Below are 19,169 nucleotides of genomic sequence, written 5' to 3' on the forward strand. Positions count from 1 at the left end.
TGAATATACTCTGTTGACAATAACACGAAGAAATTTGTCTTTCAGGACCTCTTCGCTCTTGATGTAGAACCCTACCGATATAGTGGTGTCAATATGACAGGGTTCAGAATATTAAATACAGAAAATACCCAAGTCTCCTCCATCATTGAAAAGTGGTCAATGGAACGGTTGCAGGCACCTCCAAAACCTGATTCAGGTTTGCTGGATGGATTTATGACGGTATGAACACCCACTTTACGATCAGTTTTTGTGTTTCTAAATAGTATTGCATAAATATTAAATCCTCTGGGTCCAACTTCAGTTTAATTGTTTGACATTAAAGGTATATCAAAGCTACTATGCAAATAATTCTATTAACAATTTTCTAAACCAATTTTATATGACAAATTTACACTTTCATCCAAGTACCTCAAACAGTATTATAACTATCACTAGGGTACTATGCTGTAGGGATTTCTCCAAAGTTAATTAGTGCCATATATAGGAGAAATGAGAGACTGAAAAGAAAGCATTTAGTAATTATCCTTCTGATCTTACCTACTAATATATGATTGCTCTGCATCATAATGGTTTCTGATTTCTGGTGTTATTTGAATGACTTACATCACACAAAAATCTCTCCATAGCTTACTCACTCTTTAAAGCTCAAGACTAATGAATAATCACATTTGTCATTTTCAAGTCCTAGTTTATACCTAGAAACTGAATTAATGTGTAACTGTAAAAGAGGGTACATTTTTATATAACAATTTATTTATGCCGATGCTGCCAATCAAAATCTAATTCAAGTCACATACATTATTTTAAATTTTCTAATAGTTGTCTATAAAACATACCCCCAAAAGACAGGTAAAAATGAATGTTATTAATTTGTTTCATCTAAACCACTAAATAAAAAAATAATATTCTTTAAATAAGTAATCAATATAAAAATTATGAATGAGATATTTTGCATTCTTTTTTCTGCTAAATATTTAAAAGTTGGTTTGTATTTGATACCACAAATAATTCAGATTAGTCACATTTTAGTCACATTTGCTCAGTAGACAAATATGGCTAGAGGCTACCTTATCAGACCAGGTAGGTTTATATTATACTATCCTAAACAAATTTTAAATGCCTGATACATTCTCACTAAATCCATTTTCTACAAACCAAATTATCACTACAGTTTAGGAAATAGCTTAGTGCTTGGGCAATATTTATATTTCACAGGTCATTACCACCTGGTTTTAATGAGTATTAGTCTAACTGGAGACTTTATAAATATAAACATCCTCTATCCTTATATGTGGAAAATTTTTTTCTATTATGATTATGTTTACCTAATTGCTTCAATGGGGCATCAAAGTTTGTTTTTGATGTTGTAGCAAGATAATGGGAAAATTTGATTTGTTTTTCCTTAGAAGAATATTTAGAAATAAAAATTGAGTGCCTTCATAGAGACTATGAAGAAAAAATAGCCTATTTCCATGACCTTTCTGATGCAAAAAAAAAGACAATTATTTTCTTTTAGCAAGAAAAATAACCTATTAGAATTTGAAAATATCTTATATTCACATTAATTTTTTAAAATAAATTATATGAAGGGAATTTTATTCCTTTGCACATAGAGAGATAATAGACTCCTTCTAGTAGTTTATGAATGTAGTTTAGTTTTAACTTAAATATATTGGAAAAATCTTTATTAGGAGGAAAATACCTAATTAACTTAAAAATAAACATATTTTCTCCAAAATATAGCCAGATTTAAAATAAAATGCAACCTAGAAAAAAATTACAAATACTATATTTTATTACCAATTTGAGATAGTGAATCAAATTTTTTGTGAAACTTAAGACAATGTTATTATTTAAAATTAAAATGTATGCTAGCTTTTAAACTGTCATTATAACCATGTGTATATTTTTCCATATTTTTTTCTAGTTCTCATTACAATTCTTTTATTTCAGGAAGAATATCTTATTATTTATTGTTCCATACCATTATTAAATGGTTTTAGGAAAAGTAAGTCAGTAGATATCATGATAGTCTTAACACTTTTATACTCTGAGACTCCCACTGATAAGTCCAAGGATTAGGGTGCCTGTTTATAGATCAAAATCATAGGGCCAAGTGCCATAGTTCACTCCTGTAATCCCAGCATTCTGGGAGGCTAAGGCAGGAGGATTACTGGAGGCCAGGAGTTCAAGACCAGCCTAAGCCAGAGCAAGACCCCATCTCTACTAAAAATAGAAATATCAGCCCAGTGTGGTGGCCCACACTTGTAGTCCCAGCTCCTAAGGAGGTGGAGGCAAGAGGATTGCTTGAGCCCAGTAGTTTGAGGTTGTCTGAGCTATGATGATGCCACTGCACTCTACCCAGGGCAACAGAGCAAAGCTCTGTCGCAAAAAAAAAAAAAAAAAAGCATAAAAAAAATTATCCAATCTTACTTTGGTACTTTTTATCTCTGTATGAGTCCTTTTATGACTCTACATGTCATCCCCTGAAAGGAAGTACTCCCTAACTTGTGATAACTTATGTAAACTCTTGAAAGACAGATAAATACAAGGGAAGGTGTATAAATTCCTTGTCCAGGGAGGTAGAGGCTCTTGGAGAGAATTAACCTCTAGAATATGGAAAAAGAGACAAGGTGTTAGGAGAAATACAGGTTTGGGCTCTATCTTTCTATCCATGAGTCCATTCCTCCTCTCTTCTGTTCTTTTGAACTTGCAGGTGATTTCATGTGAGTGGGTATGATTTTGAATTTTTTAGAAGAAAATCCGTGGTCTATATACAATGTCCACAAATTTTATTAAATAGGCTAATTTTATCATCAGTCCATTTTTATTCTAGCATATACCTCTTTTATATATATATTTTTTTTACATTACTGCAAAATGTAAAGATGTCACTAGAAAACTTATATGACAACATTTTTAAAATGAGTGAGCTGAAGATATGTTTACTTGTATGAGTACTTTTTTGATAATGTTGCTTATTTAAAAATGTGCACCAGCTACTTATTTTATTATGTTTATAAATGCAACATAGAACGCAAAATATTTTGGAATTAGACATGGGGTTTGTCATTAAAGTAAAGATTTCTTCCAAAATAGATGCAGATTGATTATTTGATTTTTTTTACAATTTCTCTTTTGGAAAATTGATAATATATTTCAAAATCTTTTCATTACATACCATATATAACTAACATAAAGATTATACATAAAATATTTTCATTATATAACATTAAGTCTTAATTATGAAATAGTATATGATTGGAAAAATAAAATCAATGTGAGTTCTGTATTAAAATCTAGGCATATATATGCCTTGCATGAGTATTCTTTTTCTTTTTCATCTGACATTATATTGTAAGCATTTTTACAAGTCATTAAATGTTTAGGAAAATAAATCAATCAGCCATTTCCATCATGAATAGAGTCACGGAATTAAGAAAATTCTAGTTGGAAAAGAAAAAATTTATAGCCTGGCATTGTGGTATTGGCAACATTCCCTTCAGTTAATTCATGAGATCTATGTTTGCATATCTCTTGTTCTTTTTTCCCCCATGGTCCCATAAAGAAATGGAATTATCAGCAAAGTCCCTAGTCCTTGGAGCAAGACCTGCTATTATCAGTATCATAGTCATTTGCCACTGTGTAAGATCATTGTGCTTAGACTTTCACATCCTTTCTTTATGTTTGAGCTATAAAAGGAAACAGTGAATTGGATTCATGAGTTTTTCTAGTTGAGTTAGCATCTTAAATGACCCCTGGGTTAACTGTTTGTCAGTTAAATGACTATTAAATACAAGAACACTTCTGCAATTGTGGTTTCCTCCTCTGTGGTCTGGGGTCATCATATTAAAGATATCAATGTTAGTAGCTTAGTAAAATTTTCATTTTCACCTGGTATAAACCCAACCAAGGAACCCACTCACACAGTATATACAAGCCTGATTTAATTAAGGTAGAAGAAAGGCAGCTCAACTTTTTTTCCTTTACACTTGAGGAGATTTGTTCTGTTTTGTTTTTAATGCATGAGATCCCACTTTCCTCCATTCCCACACACTGCCATCCAGCTAGTGCTTCAAACTTCCCAGACATGAACACTTATCATAAAATCCTTTCTATACTGTGCCTTCTTTATTAAGTATTTGCATCTTTTCATGCTCCTGGAGGTGTGGCAGTCCCTTTCAGTGAGCATTATCACTGTTCTTTACTGCATAATCAAATAACTCCTTCCCCAGTCCTCTGCCCAGATATCGACTGCCTTCATTTAGCATGGTTACTACAGGGCAAAAATTCACTTTGTGAACCAGAGTGTCAATGGGAGCTTGACAATGATTATACTTATTATTGGTTTACTGAGTTTACAGCAATCTCAACTCAAGAAAATCAAATCGGGTTCAAATACCTCAGGGCAAATTTTAAAAATTCTAACTATATCCCAGAAATCCTTACCAGTGATTCCAATATAACTATGTATATTAATACTAATGTACCTATAACTCATCCAGTAGCTTAATAATTATGAATACCATTTTTCTTGTGCTGATATATACTATCACACATATTCCTTTATAATATAATTTATTATGCAGGTCAATAATAATTGTATTGGTTGGGTATATCATTTGGATTGCTATAGGGAGATTATTGTTTTAGAAATTTAATCTCTACATACCAACTGCTATCTCCATCTCCCTTCTCCTCAATAATCAAGCACTGTTTATTCTACCATATCAGTATCTTCTTAACTATGTTCTTTATTTCATTCCCAGAGCTATGTCTCAGTTCTGGTCTTTCTCCTGGCTATTGTAATAGTCTCCATGCTGAAGTTCTACTCCTAATGGCTCTCCCTTACATTCACCTTTCTAGTATGATCTTTTCAGAACTTTGTTCATGGCTCCTCATCATTTCCTAGATGAACTTTAAGCTCATTTGCAAGGCCCTCCATGATGTGGCTCCTGCCTACTTGTCCAGCCTCATATTTGCCTACTCTCTGTTCCACCAAGCCACCCTGCCATCCAATCTCACCCTCAGTGTGTCATTACTCATCATTCATTCCCAATTCTAGCACAGGATTTTTCCATTGTTTGGACCACCTCCCTGTATTTTAATGCTTGCCATATTTCTACTCATGCTCTAATTTTCAGGTCATCTGTTACCTTTCCTGTGAATTTGCTCTGAGTCCTCGAGATATTTTATATGTGTGACCCTTTATTTATGCACTTTATGTATGGCTCCATGTTGAAATTTAAGTCTGGTGCTTTTTGTTCATTTTCACATCCCTTTCCCAATAGACTGTAAGCTCTTTCCAGGCAGAAACTAGATTTTATCATCCTTGAAGCCCTTGTACCTAATTCAGTTTCTGGTGCAAAGAAGATGCTCATAATGAAGGAGTGGCTGCTTGATTGAATAAATTTGTGTTAATTGACTTTAATCACATGATATCTGAGTTCTAATCACTAGGCCTTCTCATTTCACCAAATATATTCTGCAAAGTATTTTATTTACCTACTTGCACTTTGTTATCAAGATGTCTAATCATTTGGAAAATTCAATTAAGCTAGTCTCAATTATTTGTTAGGAAAAAAACCTTAAAAAAGATAAAAACTTAGAAACAGTTGATTAAATAATGACATTGTAGAGAGTTAGAAGAGTCGATCCCATTTTCTTTTACAAGGGAAGGGAAAATGTGTATAAAAGAGGTGAATCTTTATGTGTTTAAATTCTAAAGTCCTCCTAACAATTATTTCTTTATAACAACAGACCACAGCCCAGAAATTTTCTTTTCTTATTTGAGTATCTTAAAGATCAACATCATGTATGTACATCTTACAGCAGAAAGTTAGCTCATATACTAAGGGAGCACAAGTGTTTTGTTACTGTACAAAGATTTACTTTTAGAAAAGTCAATGAATTGTCTTCGCACCCTTGACTAAAATAATTTGACCACAAATGTGAGGGTTTAATTCTGGATTTTCAATTCTATTTCATTAATTCATATGTCCATGCCAATACTACACTCTCCTGATTACTGTAGCTTTGCAGTAAGTTTTTAAATGGAGAAGTGTGAGTTTTCCAAATTCATTCTTCTTATTCAAAATTGTTTGGGCTATTATAGATCTCTTATAATACTGTACAAATTTGAGGACCACCTTGTCAATTTCTGCCAAAAAAAACAAAAGCCATCTGGGATTTAGATAGGGATTGCACTGCTGTAGATTAATTTGGGAGTATTAATATCTTAATGATATTAACTATTCCAATTCATGAGCATGGAATGTATTTCCACTTACTTAGGTCTTTTCTAATTTCTTTTAGCAATGTTTTATGGTTTTCAGTGTATAAGTATTATATGTCTTCTGTTAAATTTATTTCTAAGTATTTCATTCTTTTTTATTCTCAATAGATTTAGGAGGTACAAGTGGGTTTTTGTTACATGGATAAATTGTATAGTCGTAAAGTCAGGGCTTTTAGTGTACCTGTCACCTAAATAGTGTGCATTATAACTGATAGGTAATTTTTGATCCCTCAAGAAGATATACAAATAGGCAAAGGTTAACATCCTTAGTCATTGGGAAAATGCAAGTCAGAACCACAAAGAGATACCACTTCACACCCACCAGGATGGCTAAAATTAAAAAGACAATAATACATATTGATGAAGATTTGGAGAAATTTGAACCCTCATTCACGACTGGTGAGAATATAAACTGGTGCTGCCACTTGGGAAAGCAGTTTGGCAATGCCTCCAAATGTTAAATACAGAGTTACCATGTGACATTGCAATTTCCCTTATAGGTATATAGTGACGAGAAATGAAAATATATGTCCATACAAAAACTTGTGCATGAATGTTCATGGCAACATTATTCATAATGGCCAAGAAATGAAAACAACCCAAATGTCCATCATCTGAGGAATGGATAAACAAAATGTAGTGTATCCATACAATGGAATATTATTTAGCCATAAAAAGGAATGAAGTACTGATACATGCCACAATATAGATGAACCACTGTGCTAAGCAAAAGAAGCCTGTCACATAAACTACATATTATATGATTCCACTTATATGAAAGATCCAGAATAGGTAAATCCATAGAGACAGAAAATAGATTAGTGGTTGTTAAGGGCTGAGAGAGAAGAGGAATAAGTAGTTACTACTTATGGGTACAACATTTCTTTTGGGGTTCTAAAATTAAGTAGTGGTGATCACTGCATAACAGTGAATATTTGAAACCCACTGCATTTTACACTTTAAAAGGGTGACATTTTATGGCATAAGAATCATATCCAAATAAAGATGTAATTAAAAATCAAAAAAAAAAAGTCAATGAAAATAGGACCATAGAGAAATAAAGTATGACCAGGCAAGCTTTCATTTACTGCTAGGACGGCAAGCCCACTCTTGCTGCTATTTGCTTGTCTTAATTGTAGCAATTTTTCTTCAATTCAATTGAAATGAAAATAAATATAAGGCTTTGCCAGACAATAAATCAATCTAATTCACTGTTTTTTTAAATGATAAAGGCATTTTGAAAAAATTAGCTTTATCTCACTAAATTAGCTTTATTGCACTAAAACACCTGAAAAGTATAAAAAGTAACAAAATAATGAATTAATTACATTTTCATTGGTCAATTTGTGTGTGTGTTGCACATAACACTCAGGATTTGATAGCAGGCACTCAGGATTTGGTGAGGAAGACAGTATCTCTATTTCCTCAGAGAACTTAGGGAATTGACTGTATCAAAATATAGTGAGCATCTTTCTGATCATATATCAATCTTTGTTGGTAGAAAAATTATGTTGAAAATTTGATGTTGCTTGCTTCTTAATTTGGCATTTCTTTGATCTTTTTTCTGTCTTCCTGCAAATTCTTGTCAAAATTCTGTGTTTTCCATGATCTTTTGTGATAGCAAGAGACAGACATATATTTACCAGGGATTTTACATAACAACTTAGTATTTTGTTGAAAAATGTGTAACATTTCACAAAATTTATTAACATAAATATCATAACTGCTAGTTTTATTATTGTTCCCACAGAAATAATATTTGGGGGCCCATAATATAATCAAATATCACAGAAATTTTTATGTATTTCAGAGTTTGTAATAAAGTTATAAGCACAAAATTCATTACATTTATATATGCTTGATTTAATGAGTGGTAAAATGACATGAGTATGTAGCATCAATAACAGAATGGCACTATATTTCTTCACTTTATATACCTATTAATTTTCTGTGATACACTAAGCTGCAAGTTAAATCTGAATAAAAATAATTGAGATGACCGAAAACCCTCCATTCTTTCATTAACAGAACATTTTATTTAATTGCCTTTGCTCACTGGCAGATTAAACAATTAGCATTTATCTAAAGTTGATAAAATTATGGAATCACTATTGTAAGTAACTGTTCTTTACATGAAAATGGCAGTTGCAGTGAAGCATTATCTTCAGGGCCATGCTATTTTTTTAGATCAGTTTTTTTAACTTTTCATTTGGAAAAAGTATTACTGAATCAAGAGACTTTTTCCTCCCTCTACCCTGAAGAGAAAAATTTATCTTCAAAGCATTCATATAAGATCATGCAATACAAATTTCTAAAAGATAAATATATTTCTGCTCACAATTTTCCTAGCTTCTTATTTTATATTTAAGAGTTTAGGTAAGAAAAAATCTTTTCCTCTACTCATCTTGGATTCATTGGCTGGGGCCTTGTAAATTTGATTAACAAAAGACAGACTAACAAGAGAAGAATGAACAGAAGTTTATTAATGTGTTCAGCATGCATACACACCGGAGAACTCAGGTATGAGCAACTCAAAGAGGTAGTTAGAACTTGAGCTTAAACAGTATCTTAACAAAGAACAGTACGTTTTTTTTTAAGTGACAAGATGAAGGAAATAAGGCTTAGGATTTTAGGGGTGGCAAACTGTGGGAAGATAGATACATATATAGATATAAAATATATATAAATGATCCTTCAAAGTGGCATATTTTGGGGTGGCATACTCTGAACCTCTTCAACAGCTACATAGTTATATGTGGACGTAACCAATCACAGATGGTATAAGGAAGTCTACTTAGCTAGAAATTTGTGGTGTTCAGGAAGGAGGGCCCCTCAAGGGTCAGTCAGTGTCAAGGACACCGAGAAGAGGTGATGGCCAATGTCCAGAAAAGAGGACGAAGTCCAACATTGAAGAGTCTGAGAACCGGCAACATTCTGAGATTTAGGACTGCACATCTTGACTGGGGCATCAAGGTAGAATTGGTAAAAGGAATGAATGTAATCTTGAAAAACAAAAATGTCAAGCAGACTATAGAGGTAACAAGGCATCAAACTTTAGAAAGCAAGTACAGGGCACAATGTAAAGGGAATACAACATGATCAAGAAAATAAACAATGGATTCTATCACTGGAGTGGGCACTTAGGTTAGAATGGGGCTAACAGCAAGTTTGACATAATGTTAAATGTCCTAAATTAGAGGAATGGATTGGAAAACAAAGGGAATAGATAGTTCTAAGTTCAATATATAGGAATTCAAAACAGTTAAAGACAGCATATAGTGCTGGTTGAAAATATTAAAAAAAGAGAGAGAGAAGGTAAGAGGTGGAACTGAGGCCACAAGTAACAATAAGTCTTATTATTCAAATATTCATAATAGACCACAGAGAAGTTCTGGCTAAGGAATGTTAACTATTGCTACAACTATAGTACATTCTCATCATGGAATAAAGAATGGATCTATTTCTAAAATGTAGCAAATATGTTTTCTGGCTACTTGTTTACATTCAGGGTTACACAGAACAAAGTCCTATATTTAGGATGGACTGAGATGGAGTAGACTGGTGATAATTGTTATCAAAACTATGTGTTTTCCTATATCAATTCCATTTTATTTATAATTTGGGGAATTTGCTTTAGCTTCTCCCCAAAAAACATTTAAAATTACTGGCAGATAAAAAATATCTTGGCCCCATTGGAGTCTTTAAAATTTACATTTATTTAAGTGCTTACATTTACATATAATTTTACATAAATATAAATAATATAAAAGGGGGAAGTAAATAATATAAATATATAATTCTTAATATTTATTTTTATATAAATTCATATTACTCTTAGGTTCTTAGTCCATTTATGCTGCTATAACAGAATACCTGAGACTGGGTAATTTATAAAGAACAGAAATTTATTTCTCACAGTTTTGGAGACTGAGAAGTCCAAGACCAAGGCATGGGCAGTATTGATGTCTAGTGAGGGCTGCTATCTTCTTTCAAGATGGCACCTTATTGCATCCTCTGGAGGTGAGAAATCCTGTGTCCTCACATGACCACATGGCAGAAGGAACCAAATGGCAAGAGAGTGCTCCTTTTAATCTCAAGCCTTTTTATAAGGGTGCTAATCTTATTCATGAGGGCTCATGAGGTAATAAGGATTTAATTATCTCTCAAAGGCCACACTTTTTAATACTAGTGGAGTAGGGATTCAGTTTCAACATGGATTTTGGAGGGGACACATTCAAACCATAGCAGGCACTGTTGTGAGGTGTAAGCAATGTACCACTCATATTTATCCATCTACTAGAAAGATGGTGTTTCTGGCCACAATATTAATAAGATAATTAGCATTTATAATATGTAGCCTTAAGATACAAATATGCACAGATGTTCCTTGACTTTATGATGGGTCATCTCCTGATAAACCCATCATATGTTGAAAATATTATAAGTCAAAAATGCATTTAATACATCTAACCTACTGAACATCATAGCTTAGCCTAGCTTACCTTAAACATACTCAGGACACTTGGATTAGCCTACATTTGGGCAAAACCATTTAACAGAAATCTTATTTTATAATAAAGAGTTCAATCTCTAATGTAAGTTATTGACTACTGAAAGTGAAAAACAGAATGGTCATATGTGTACTTGATGTATGATTTCTGTTGAATGTGTATTGCTTTTTCCATCATCATAAAGTCAAAAAATCATAAGTTGAACTATCTCAAGTTGGGACCATCTGTATAAGATTTTGCCAGATTTTTGTTATTAAATATTAGCTATAAACTATAAAGATATTTATTTAAATATATGTAACATACTTTACTATAGCTTGCATCAATTTTAGACTCATAAGTCTGTAAAAAATTAATAATATTCCCTACTGTGATTTATAATGAACCCAAGGCAGCATTTCTTGTTGTGCTCAATTTCAGAAGAATTTTACTTAAAAATAGAGACACTAAAAGATCTCATAAATAAATCAAGAACTTGACATAGAAAAGAATGTATATTATATATAATGGACAACAATACTACCTCTAATTTTTTAATATAAATGCATACTGCAGTAGATGTTTTCATCCTTTCAGTTTTTAAATTACCTACTTCTGGATCCCACCAATGCAGAAATTCTCCTGTCTATTTGATCTAAAGAATCATCTGACTCTGTTATTAGAAATTAGAGCATACACATGTATAAAATATATGAATTTTAAGGACCCAAGTATGTATATTGGCCCTAGAAAGATTAAACTAAACAATGACTTTATACAAACTCTAGGTCCCAGTAAATGTTATTATTTTTATTTGACAACCTCCACTATAAAATAACCTAATTGTGAAATGTATTTAAGGCTTACGACATCCTACTGCTGTTTCTATGCCTTATTTCCTCATGACATCATGGGGCAGTTATAATTCTCATTTTATAGGTACAGATACATTGAATAAATAAGTAATACATAATGGAAGATCCCTGAACTATGGTCAGAAGCAAATATAAAAGAATTCTTAAGCATCTAAAGGTAAAAATTGGGCATGATGAATTAGAAACCAGCAGAAAATGTTACTTTAGATGTGCTGTCACATTTAGTGCTTCGTTTTCAACTTTAATATATAGGATTTTATATAAGTTTTGGGCAAGATGGTAGGTAGTTGGTCTACTAAACCCTCTTATTTCTTTTTCATACAAATTAAATTCATAAATAGAGGTCAGAAGCCAGGATCTGAATCCCATTTCCAAATCTTTCTAATGCTGTTACTTTAGGCAATTATTTAACCTCTCTGAGCCTCACTTGTCAAATAGAGATAATAAATTTTAGGGGGCAGTCCAAAAGGTCAAAAGGGATAATGAATTAACATAAAATTTTGATAATCTACCTGGTATTTTATGTTATATTATTGCTTCCTCTTAAAGCCCCAGTGACTGATAAATACAGCATAAATTTTAACACAGCATTTATAGTTTAATTAATCGATTCACTATTTCAGCATCATTTATTATCTCTTAGGTGCAAAAACAGTGCAGTAGATACCTGGGTGTGTGTGTATGTGTGTGTTGGATGGTTAATTAACTTAGAAACCCTAAGAAGCTTTCATACAGAATCTGCTTAGAACTTGAATCTAGTAGTCTTCTTAAAAAATGAGCCCGATCACAGGATTTGAAATGTGCTAATAGAATAATATATCCCTATTTAACAGATATTTAAGACTAGTTAGAAGTTTATGAAAGTAGTATGTGCCATTTATTTTTTCTCAACATCAGGTCATTTTTTTTTTTAGGTTAAGAAGATGCTTCTTATTGGGCACAGAATTAAAGGATGTATTTTTGCTTAGCTTTTTTATGCCTGTCATGGAAGATGGTTAAATTTATTCTATTTCCGCCTTCAAGAGCAAGAGTTTTTAATAAGAATCACCTGACTATTGAAAACAAGATCTGTTTATTACTTCCTTTGTAAACTTGTTAACAATTGAACATCTCTGAGCCTTAGTTGCCTCATCTATTCAGTGGAAATAGTAATTCCCACATGGTAGTGTCACCATTAAGATTGAATACATAATTTTGATACTGCTTGAAGACAGTATTTGGCACATAGTAGCTCCTTCAGAAATGGTATCCATTTACTTCAAGGCAAATACCATTTCCTCACTTTAATGAATGTGCTAGTTCTGTTTAAAGTTCATCATTCTCAAAGACTCTAAAAGAGTCTTTGATGCCCTGTTTGTACAAATGCAACAATTGTATAAGAATGCAACTATATAAATACTAGTTTATTTATTTTTTAGTCTACGAGTAGATAGTTGCTTACTTTAATACTCTGGATGAGATTAAGTGAATTAATGAACATGAATCATAGCTAGTTTTAATATCAAATTGTTAATTTTTTAGGACACTGTTATCTAGTAATTATATTAACATTAGAAAGATAATTTTTAAAAGGTGTAGCTTGTGCAGTGTTGTGATGTAAATGCCTAAGAGATGGTCAAGGATCTACTCCAGTGAACTAATTTTCAAGATGTGCTTGGCCAATACTCTTTAAATCCACATTAATAAATCAAAAGAACATTTCAGACAAAATGAAATGAAGAGTTTTAGGGTGAATTTGCCTAAGGGATATTAGGAAGTCTCTTGCTTTATTATGCAGAGAGGAAATATTGTGTTGATCTTTCATTTGCCTTTCTAAAAGAACTCATAAATATTTTATTCATTAATCTTCAGAATACCCTGTGACCAAATTGAACCAGAAGGGAAAAGTAAGGTTATTAAACAGACACAGATGTTGAAATGGTACCAAATCAATCCTTCATAAAAATGCCCATGAATTTCTATTCATTCATTCTCCAAATATTTATTAAACACCTACTATATGCAATGTATGGTATTAGATCATGGAGACTAAGAGAGAGAGAGAGAATACATGATGCCTGCAGCTGAAGAATTATCAATTTAGTAAGAAAAGTGAAACATAGTCTTGAGTAATGGAACAAATGTGGACATGTAATAAGGAATGTATGTAGAAAACAGTATGTTTAGATGACAGTTTAGCTACTTTTTATTTCAGCATATAATTACAACTTCCCATAAAGACATAGTTTGAGAATGTTATATACCCAAATTAACAGGAAGAACAGGTCTTTTCTTTTGTAGTTCCCTCACTGGACATTGTTAAAAATATACCTTCCTGTGATAAGTCCAAGCACCTCAGAAACTTGGTGGATTTGATCAGGCTGGTTGATGGAACCACAGGCCTTATTGTAAGATGCTTAACACAGATGTGCTCTATTCAAGCTGGAGAATTTCATACCTGCTACTAGGTTTGAAGTACTTCCAAAAGGGCTACCACAGTCCTGGAGTTACTGTCAGATTTGGAATCCTTGTATTTCTGCTGAAAATGTAGCCATCAAATGGCCATTGCTGTCCGCCCATGCTTCTGTTGCTTGGGTGTTGGAGACTATGTTTACCAATTCTCTCTCCATTTCCTGGATGGTCACTCATCACTGGAACCAGGGCTCAAATTTACTCCCAAATTGTCCTGGACTCCCACTGTCCTAGACTTTTAGTTATCTAGCTCTTTAGTTTACACAACAAATGGGCACCTGTCTGCTCATAGTGCCAAGATGGCTGAGTCAGGAACACCACATCAGTCACAGACTGTTTCCAGACCCAGCCCTTCTCCAAGATGTGAGCATCCTGTGCAGACCTAACCCCTTTCATCTGGAAATTGTGTTCTCCCACATGACTCCACCTGAGAGTTCTCAGTTTCTCAGAGGTGTTTTGGATTGAGGTCTTGATTGTTTTTCTCCTTGGAATTTCTTTAATTCTTTTGAAAATATATACACGTCCTCCCAGCAACTTTCAAGCCCTTGGTACTACTAAAGAATGGAGGAGAGAGCAGTCTTGGTCTCTGTAAAACCAAATATACATGGTCACCAGAGAGGTAGTGCAGAGTTGACTTTCATCTACTTAAATTTTAAAAAAAGTCACTCAATGGATCTATTCAGAACAAGAAAATCAACAAAAAGAATTTAATGTTTCTTTCAACATAAAGCTAAATTTATAATAACAATATTTTATTGATATTATTTCAGCATCACCATGTACTGGGCATCCCTGCTGTAAATCTTATAAAAATTTGACAGTTTGCTATAACTGGGAAAGGAGTTTTGGAGGAGGTAGTGCTTGGGTTGGACCCTGAATGTAAACTTGAACATAAAATAGCATTTTGATAAGAATAGATGAGAGCATGAAGGCCGTCTTAGAAGAAGATAATGGAAAGCCATTAAAGGTTTTAGAATAAGAGAGTGAAATAAAAGTAATATTTATCATTTACCACTCTGCTAAACATTACACTATTTGTGGTAGTGATATAATGATAGGCTTGCATACACTAACTCTAATTCTTATGAAAATGATGTAAGGTGAGCATTATTTCTCACTTTACGGATAATGAAACTGAGGCTCAAATACGTTTAGTATGTTGTCCAAGGACATTCAATTAGGAAGGCAGAGGCTGAGTGTAAAGTTCAGGCCCTTCTGACATAATAACTTATGCTCTTCCTGCTCCACCCTGCTTCCAGGAAGGCTCATCTGGTGGCCCTGTGCAGGTGCATCAGGCAACACCAGCAGGTGGCAGGAAGCTGTAACTCAAGCCTGCAGTAATAAGGACTGGTATAGAGCAGAAGGGGCTCAAAGGAATGATTGAACAGGAAGAACTTTTTAAGGTAGGAAAGGAAACAAACGAGGTTTTTGACCATTCCAGCTTAGGTGACTGCCAGAATTCTAGTGCTTTTAACAGAAATGGGGCTGCTAGAGGAGCAGGTGGCTTGGGAGGGAGAAGGCATTGATTGCAGACATGAAGAATTTGAGATGATGGTGAGACCTAAAGGAAGAGGGTCAGCAAATGTTGGAAGCTGATATATTGTTTCTTATTGCAATAATAGCTCAGGTTTTTGTTTGTTTCAGAAATGGGGGAAACATCTCAGACTTCTATGGGCATATGTTTACAACTCTTCATAGACAAAACCTAGGCAACATGTTTGGCCACCTAGAAAAAGTGACCCTGTAACAGAGAATTTAAGTAGTGTTGAATGTCAGTTAAAGAATTACTGCATCTTTTAGTTCCTTTGTTTCTCAGTAGTCATCCCAAAACTACCTGAGGCTCCTCTACACCACATGTGCCTTGGGTCTTGGGAATAATGCCTTGGGAAAAGAGATGTTAATTTGAATTCTGGTTCTGGCTTTCAAGCAAAATATTACTCTTGCTAAATGGTGTCTGTAAAATCAACTTCTCAGGCTACATTCTCAGGCTTTAAATATTTATTCCTTTTTTCAAATTCTTTACTTTATCAAAAGGAAAAGGGACATGAATAAATGATAGATTAAAGACAATGCAATACCTTTAAAATATGAACTTCTCTAGCCTCTAAGGCAGGTGTACATCAATTTAACTGACAAAAATTATTCATAGTTTTCTAGCTTTAAAAGTCTTACTTAAATTTTATTTTAACTAAAATTTGAAACGAAATATCACAATAAGGTAAATATAGATATTACTTTTAAAAGCATCCTATTTTGAACATTTAGTACCATTTAAATTTTATTATATAGATGGTACACACTGTAGAAAACTTAATTTCTATTCATTAAGACATCAAGCAAAGAGAATGACAATTACCACTTTAAGGATCGGTAGAAGCTCCCTTAGCCTATCTTCCCTTAATTGATTTATAAGAGTTGCCAAATCTCTCTATCTACTGGTTGAAATGTCCTGGTTGATGTTCACAGAAGCCTGAAAACTTGCTACCCATATGCTACTCTATCATGTTCCTGTGTCTTGACCCCATGGTTAGGTATTCTTTAAAAAGGTCAGTAGTATTTAAGGCCATTTATTCTTGTACTTACTAATTATATAATTCAATTAAACATTACGTAAAATAGTGAAATAGAAGAGCCAATGTAAAATTGTTTCTATGAAAACTAAGATGATTGCAATGGAAAAACTTGATAAAGAAAAGCCATTTAAAATATTTTTTATTTAAGTGTAAGCAAGATGATTCTAAAAGGAAGATTCTGCACATAGATTGCTTCACAAGTATCTTTTTATTCTTGTTTCATGTAAAAAAAATTGAAGCTGGAAATCATGAGTAATTAATTATGTTTTGGGTTTAAACAAAATAGGAGAGGAATTCCAATCAGCAGACCCATGAAAAGGATCTTAGCCGGGCGCAGTGGCTCACGCCTGTAATCCTAGCTCTGGGAGGCCGAGGCGGGTGGATTGCTCAAGGTCAGGAGTTCCAGACCAGCCTGAGCAAGAGTGAGACCCTGTCTCTACTAAAGATAGAAAGAAATTATCTGGCCAACTAAAAATATATACAAAAAATTAGCCGGGCATGGTGGCTCATGCCTGTAGTCCCAGCTACTTGGGAGGCTGAGGCAGTAGGATCGCTTAAGCCCAGGAGTCTGAGGTTGCTGTGAGCTAGGCTGATGCCACGGCACTCACTCTAGCCAGGGCAACAGAGCGAGACTCTGTCTCAAAAAAAAAAAAAAAAGGATCTTGGCTCTATATTATTATATTTAGGGACAAATTACACATACATTTTATGTTAAAATAAAATTTTGAAGTATATATGCTTTAACAAATCATTTTAATTAACTGGCCAAATATTAGCTTTGATTATTTGGGAAAAGAAGTCATCTATACATTTATTTCTATTAAATGATCTGTGCCCTTGTGCATGTTTCATTAGAAATATGGTCTCATAGTATACACAGTTTGCATGTTTTCTTAGAGTTCAACTAAAGCTGTGTGTGTGTCAAGTACTGTTCACCATATAGAGGTGAATGAGATAGAGTTTACCTTCTATTTGGTAAATAGAAGAGACAAATAATGAAAGAAATAAATTAGAATAAAGGGATAGAGAGTGATTAGGAGTGGGGAGAGTTCTTTACCTAAGGTTATGGGAAGAGATGCTATGTGCGATAACTCCTAAATGATGATAAATAGGTAGCCATACAAAGTTTTATCAGAAAAATATCCTAGGCAGAAGGAAAAGCAAGTGAAAACACTAAGATGAAAACAAACAAGGTATGTGGGCATATTTAAATATTTTGTTTAGTTCACTACTATATTTTTTGTGCATTTAACAGTATCTGGCACATAAGAGGCACTAAATCAATATTTGTCAAATGAAGGAATGAATTATTTTGGGAATGGAAGCTTTTGAGGTGGCTAATATTTCATGAGTTTGAAATACAGGTAAAGGTTACAATTGTAGTGTAAATTTGCGAGTCAACAGCACATAAATAATATTCAAAGCCAAAGGACTGGATAAGATCATCCAGGGACACAATGGGGATAGAGAAGAGGAGTGCTAAAGAATGACCTTAAAAATAAAAAAAAATAAGAAAGAGAAACAAAGGTGAGTGAGGAGAGGTGTACACTAAAGTGGAAGGAAAACAAAAGGAATCTGATTTCAGTGATGCCTAGAGAAGAAAGTGTTTTCAAAAGGACAGAGTGTTCGATTGTGTCAGATCAAACCACTAACACTGGTTAAGTATGGTAAGATTAGAGAACTGATCATATTGATTTGACACTAAAGAGTTGTCAGTGAACTCAATAAGATTATCTTGGAGTGGTTGGAACGAAAGTTAAGCTGGAGACCGTATTGAGAGAATGTGAGGTGAGAAAATGGAGGCATCAAGTTTCATTAGCTATTTTGATGGGGTTTCAATTTAAAATATCATAGAAATGAAACTGAAGAGGTACATGGAGGCAAAGGAAGTTTTTTTTTTTAAATTGGATTACCAAGGCATGTTTGTATACTGACATGAATATTCCAGTAGTGAGGGAAAAATTAATGATGTAGCAAAGAGTGGAGAAGACATTTACAAAACTGAAATCCAAGGAAGGCATACCAAGAGGGAGTTAGTCTTAGATAGAAGCAGGGATTTGGTTTTCACATTATGAAAGAAAAGAAGGCAGAGTGTGGAATTCAGGTGCAGGTGGGTTGTTGAATTGAGGCTGGGCAGATAAGTAGTTCTTGCTTAATTTCCTCCATTTTATTCCTGAAACATAAAGTAAGTATACCAGCAGGAATGGAGTTGAGTTGGGAGTGCAATTTAGAAGGTTTAGGAATAGAGAATAGGAGTGAAATTGTCTTCTTGGAAAGTGGGAAAGTGGGTGTTGTAGGATGTAGAACATTGTCTGTTTGGGTTTATGGCCCATTTAAGATTTTGGGCCATTAATGTTAAGTAAGTCTAGTTAGCAGCCTCCTGCTACTCAGGGAAGGGCAGTGAGTCAGCAAATAGTGGAGTTTAATAAATTTAATTGCTCTATTATTTCTGACCATGGTGGAGAACAAGAGGGAAAAGATTTGT

The 19,169-nt window shown here is 33.5% G+C and overlaps 1 protein-coding gene across 1 annotated transcript in view; it reads left to right on the forward strand.

The window, feature by feature from the left end:
- The window catches only part of GRIK2 (glutamate ionotropic receptor kainate type subunit 2), a 599,434-nt gene that overhangs the window by 270,864 nt on the left and 309,401 nt on the right, over positions 1 to 19,169 (forward strand). Inside the window, exon 6 of the mRNA XM_045544086.1 lies at positions 46 to 219. Coding sequence (XP_045400042.1) covers positions 46 to 219 — 174 coding nt within the window. The remainder of the gene's footprint in view (positions 1 to 45; positions 220 to 19,169) is intronic.

This window comes from Lemur catta, chromosome 2 (genome assembly GCF_020740605.2).
Source record: "Lemur catta isolate mLemCat1 chromosome 2, mLemCat1.pri, whole genome shotgun sequence".
Taxonomy (NCBI): Eukaryota; Metazoa; Chordata; class Mammalia; order Primates; family Lemuridae; genus Lemur; species Lemur catta.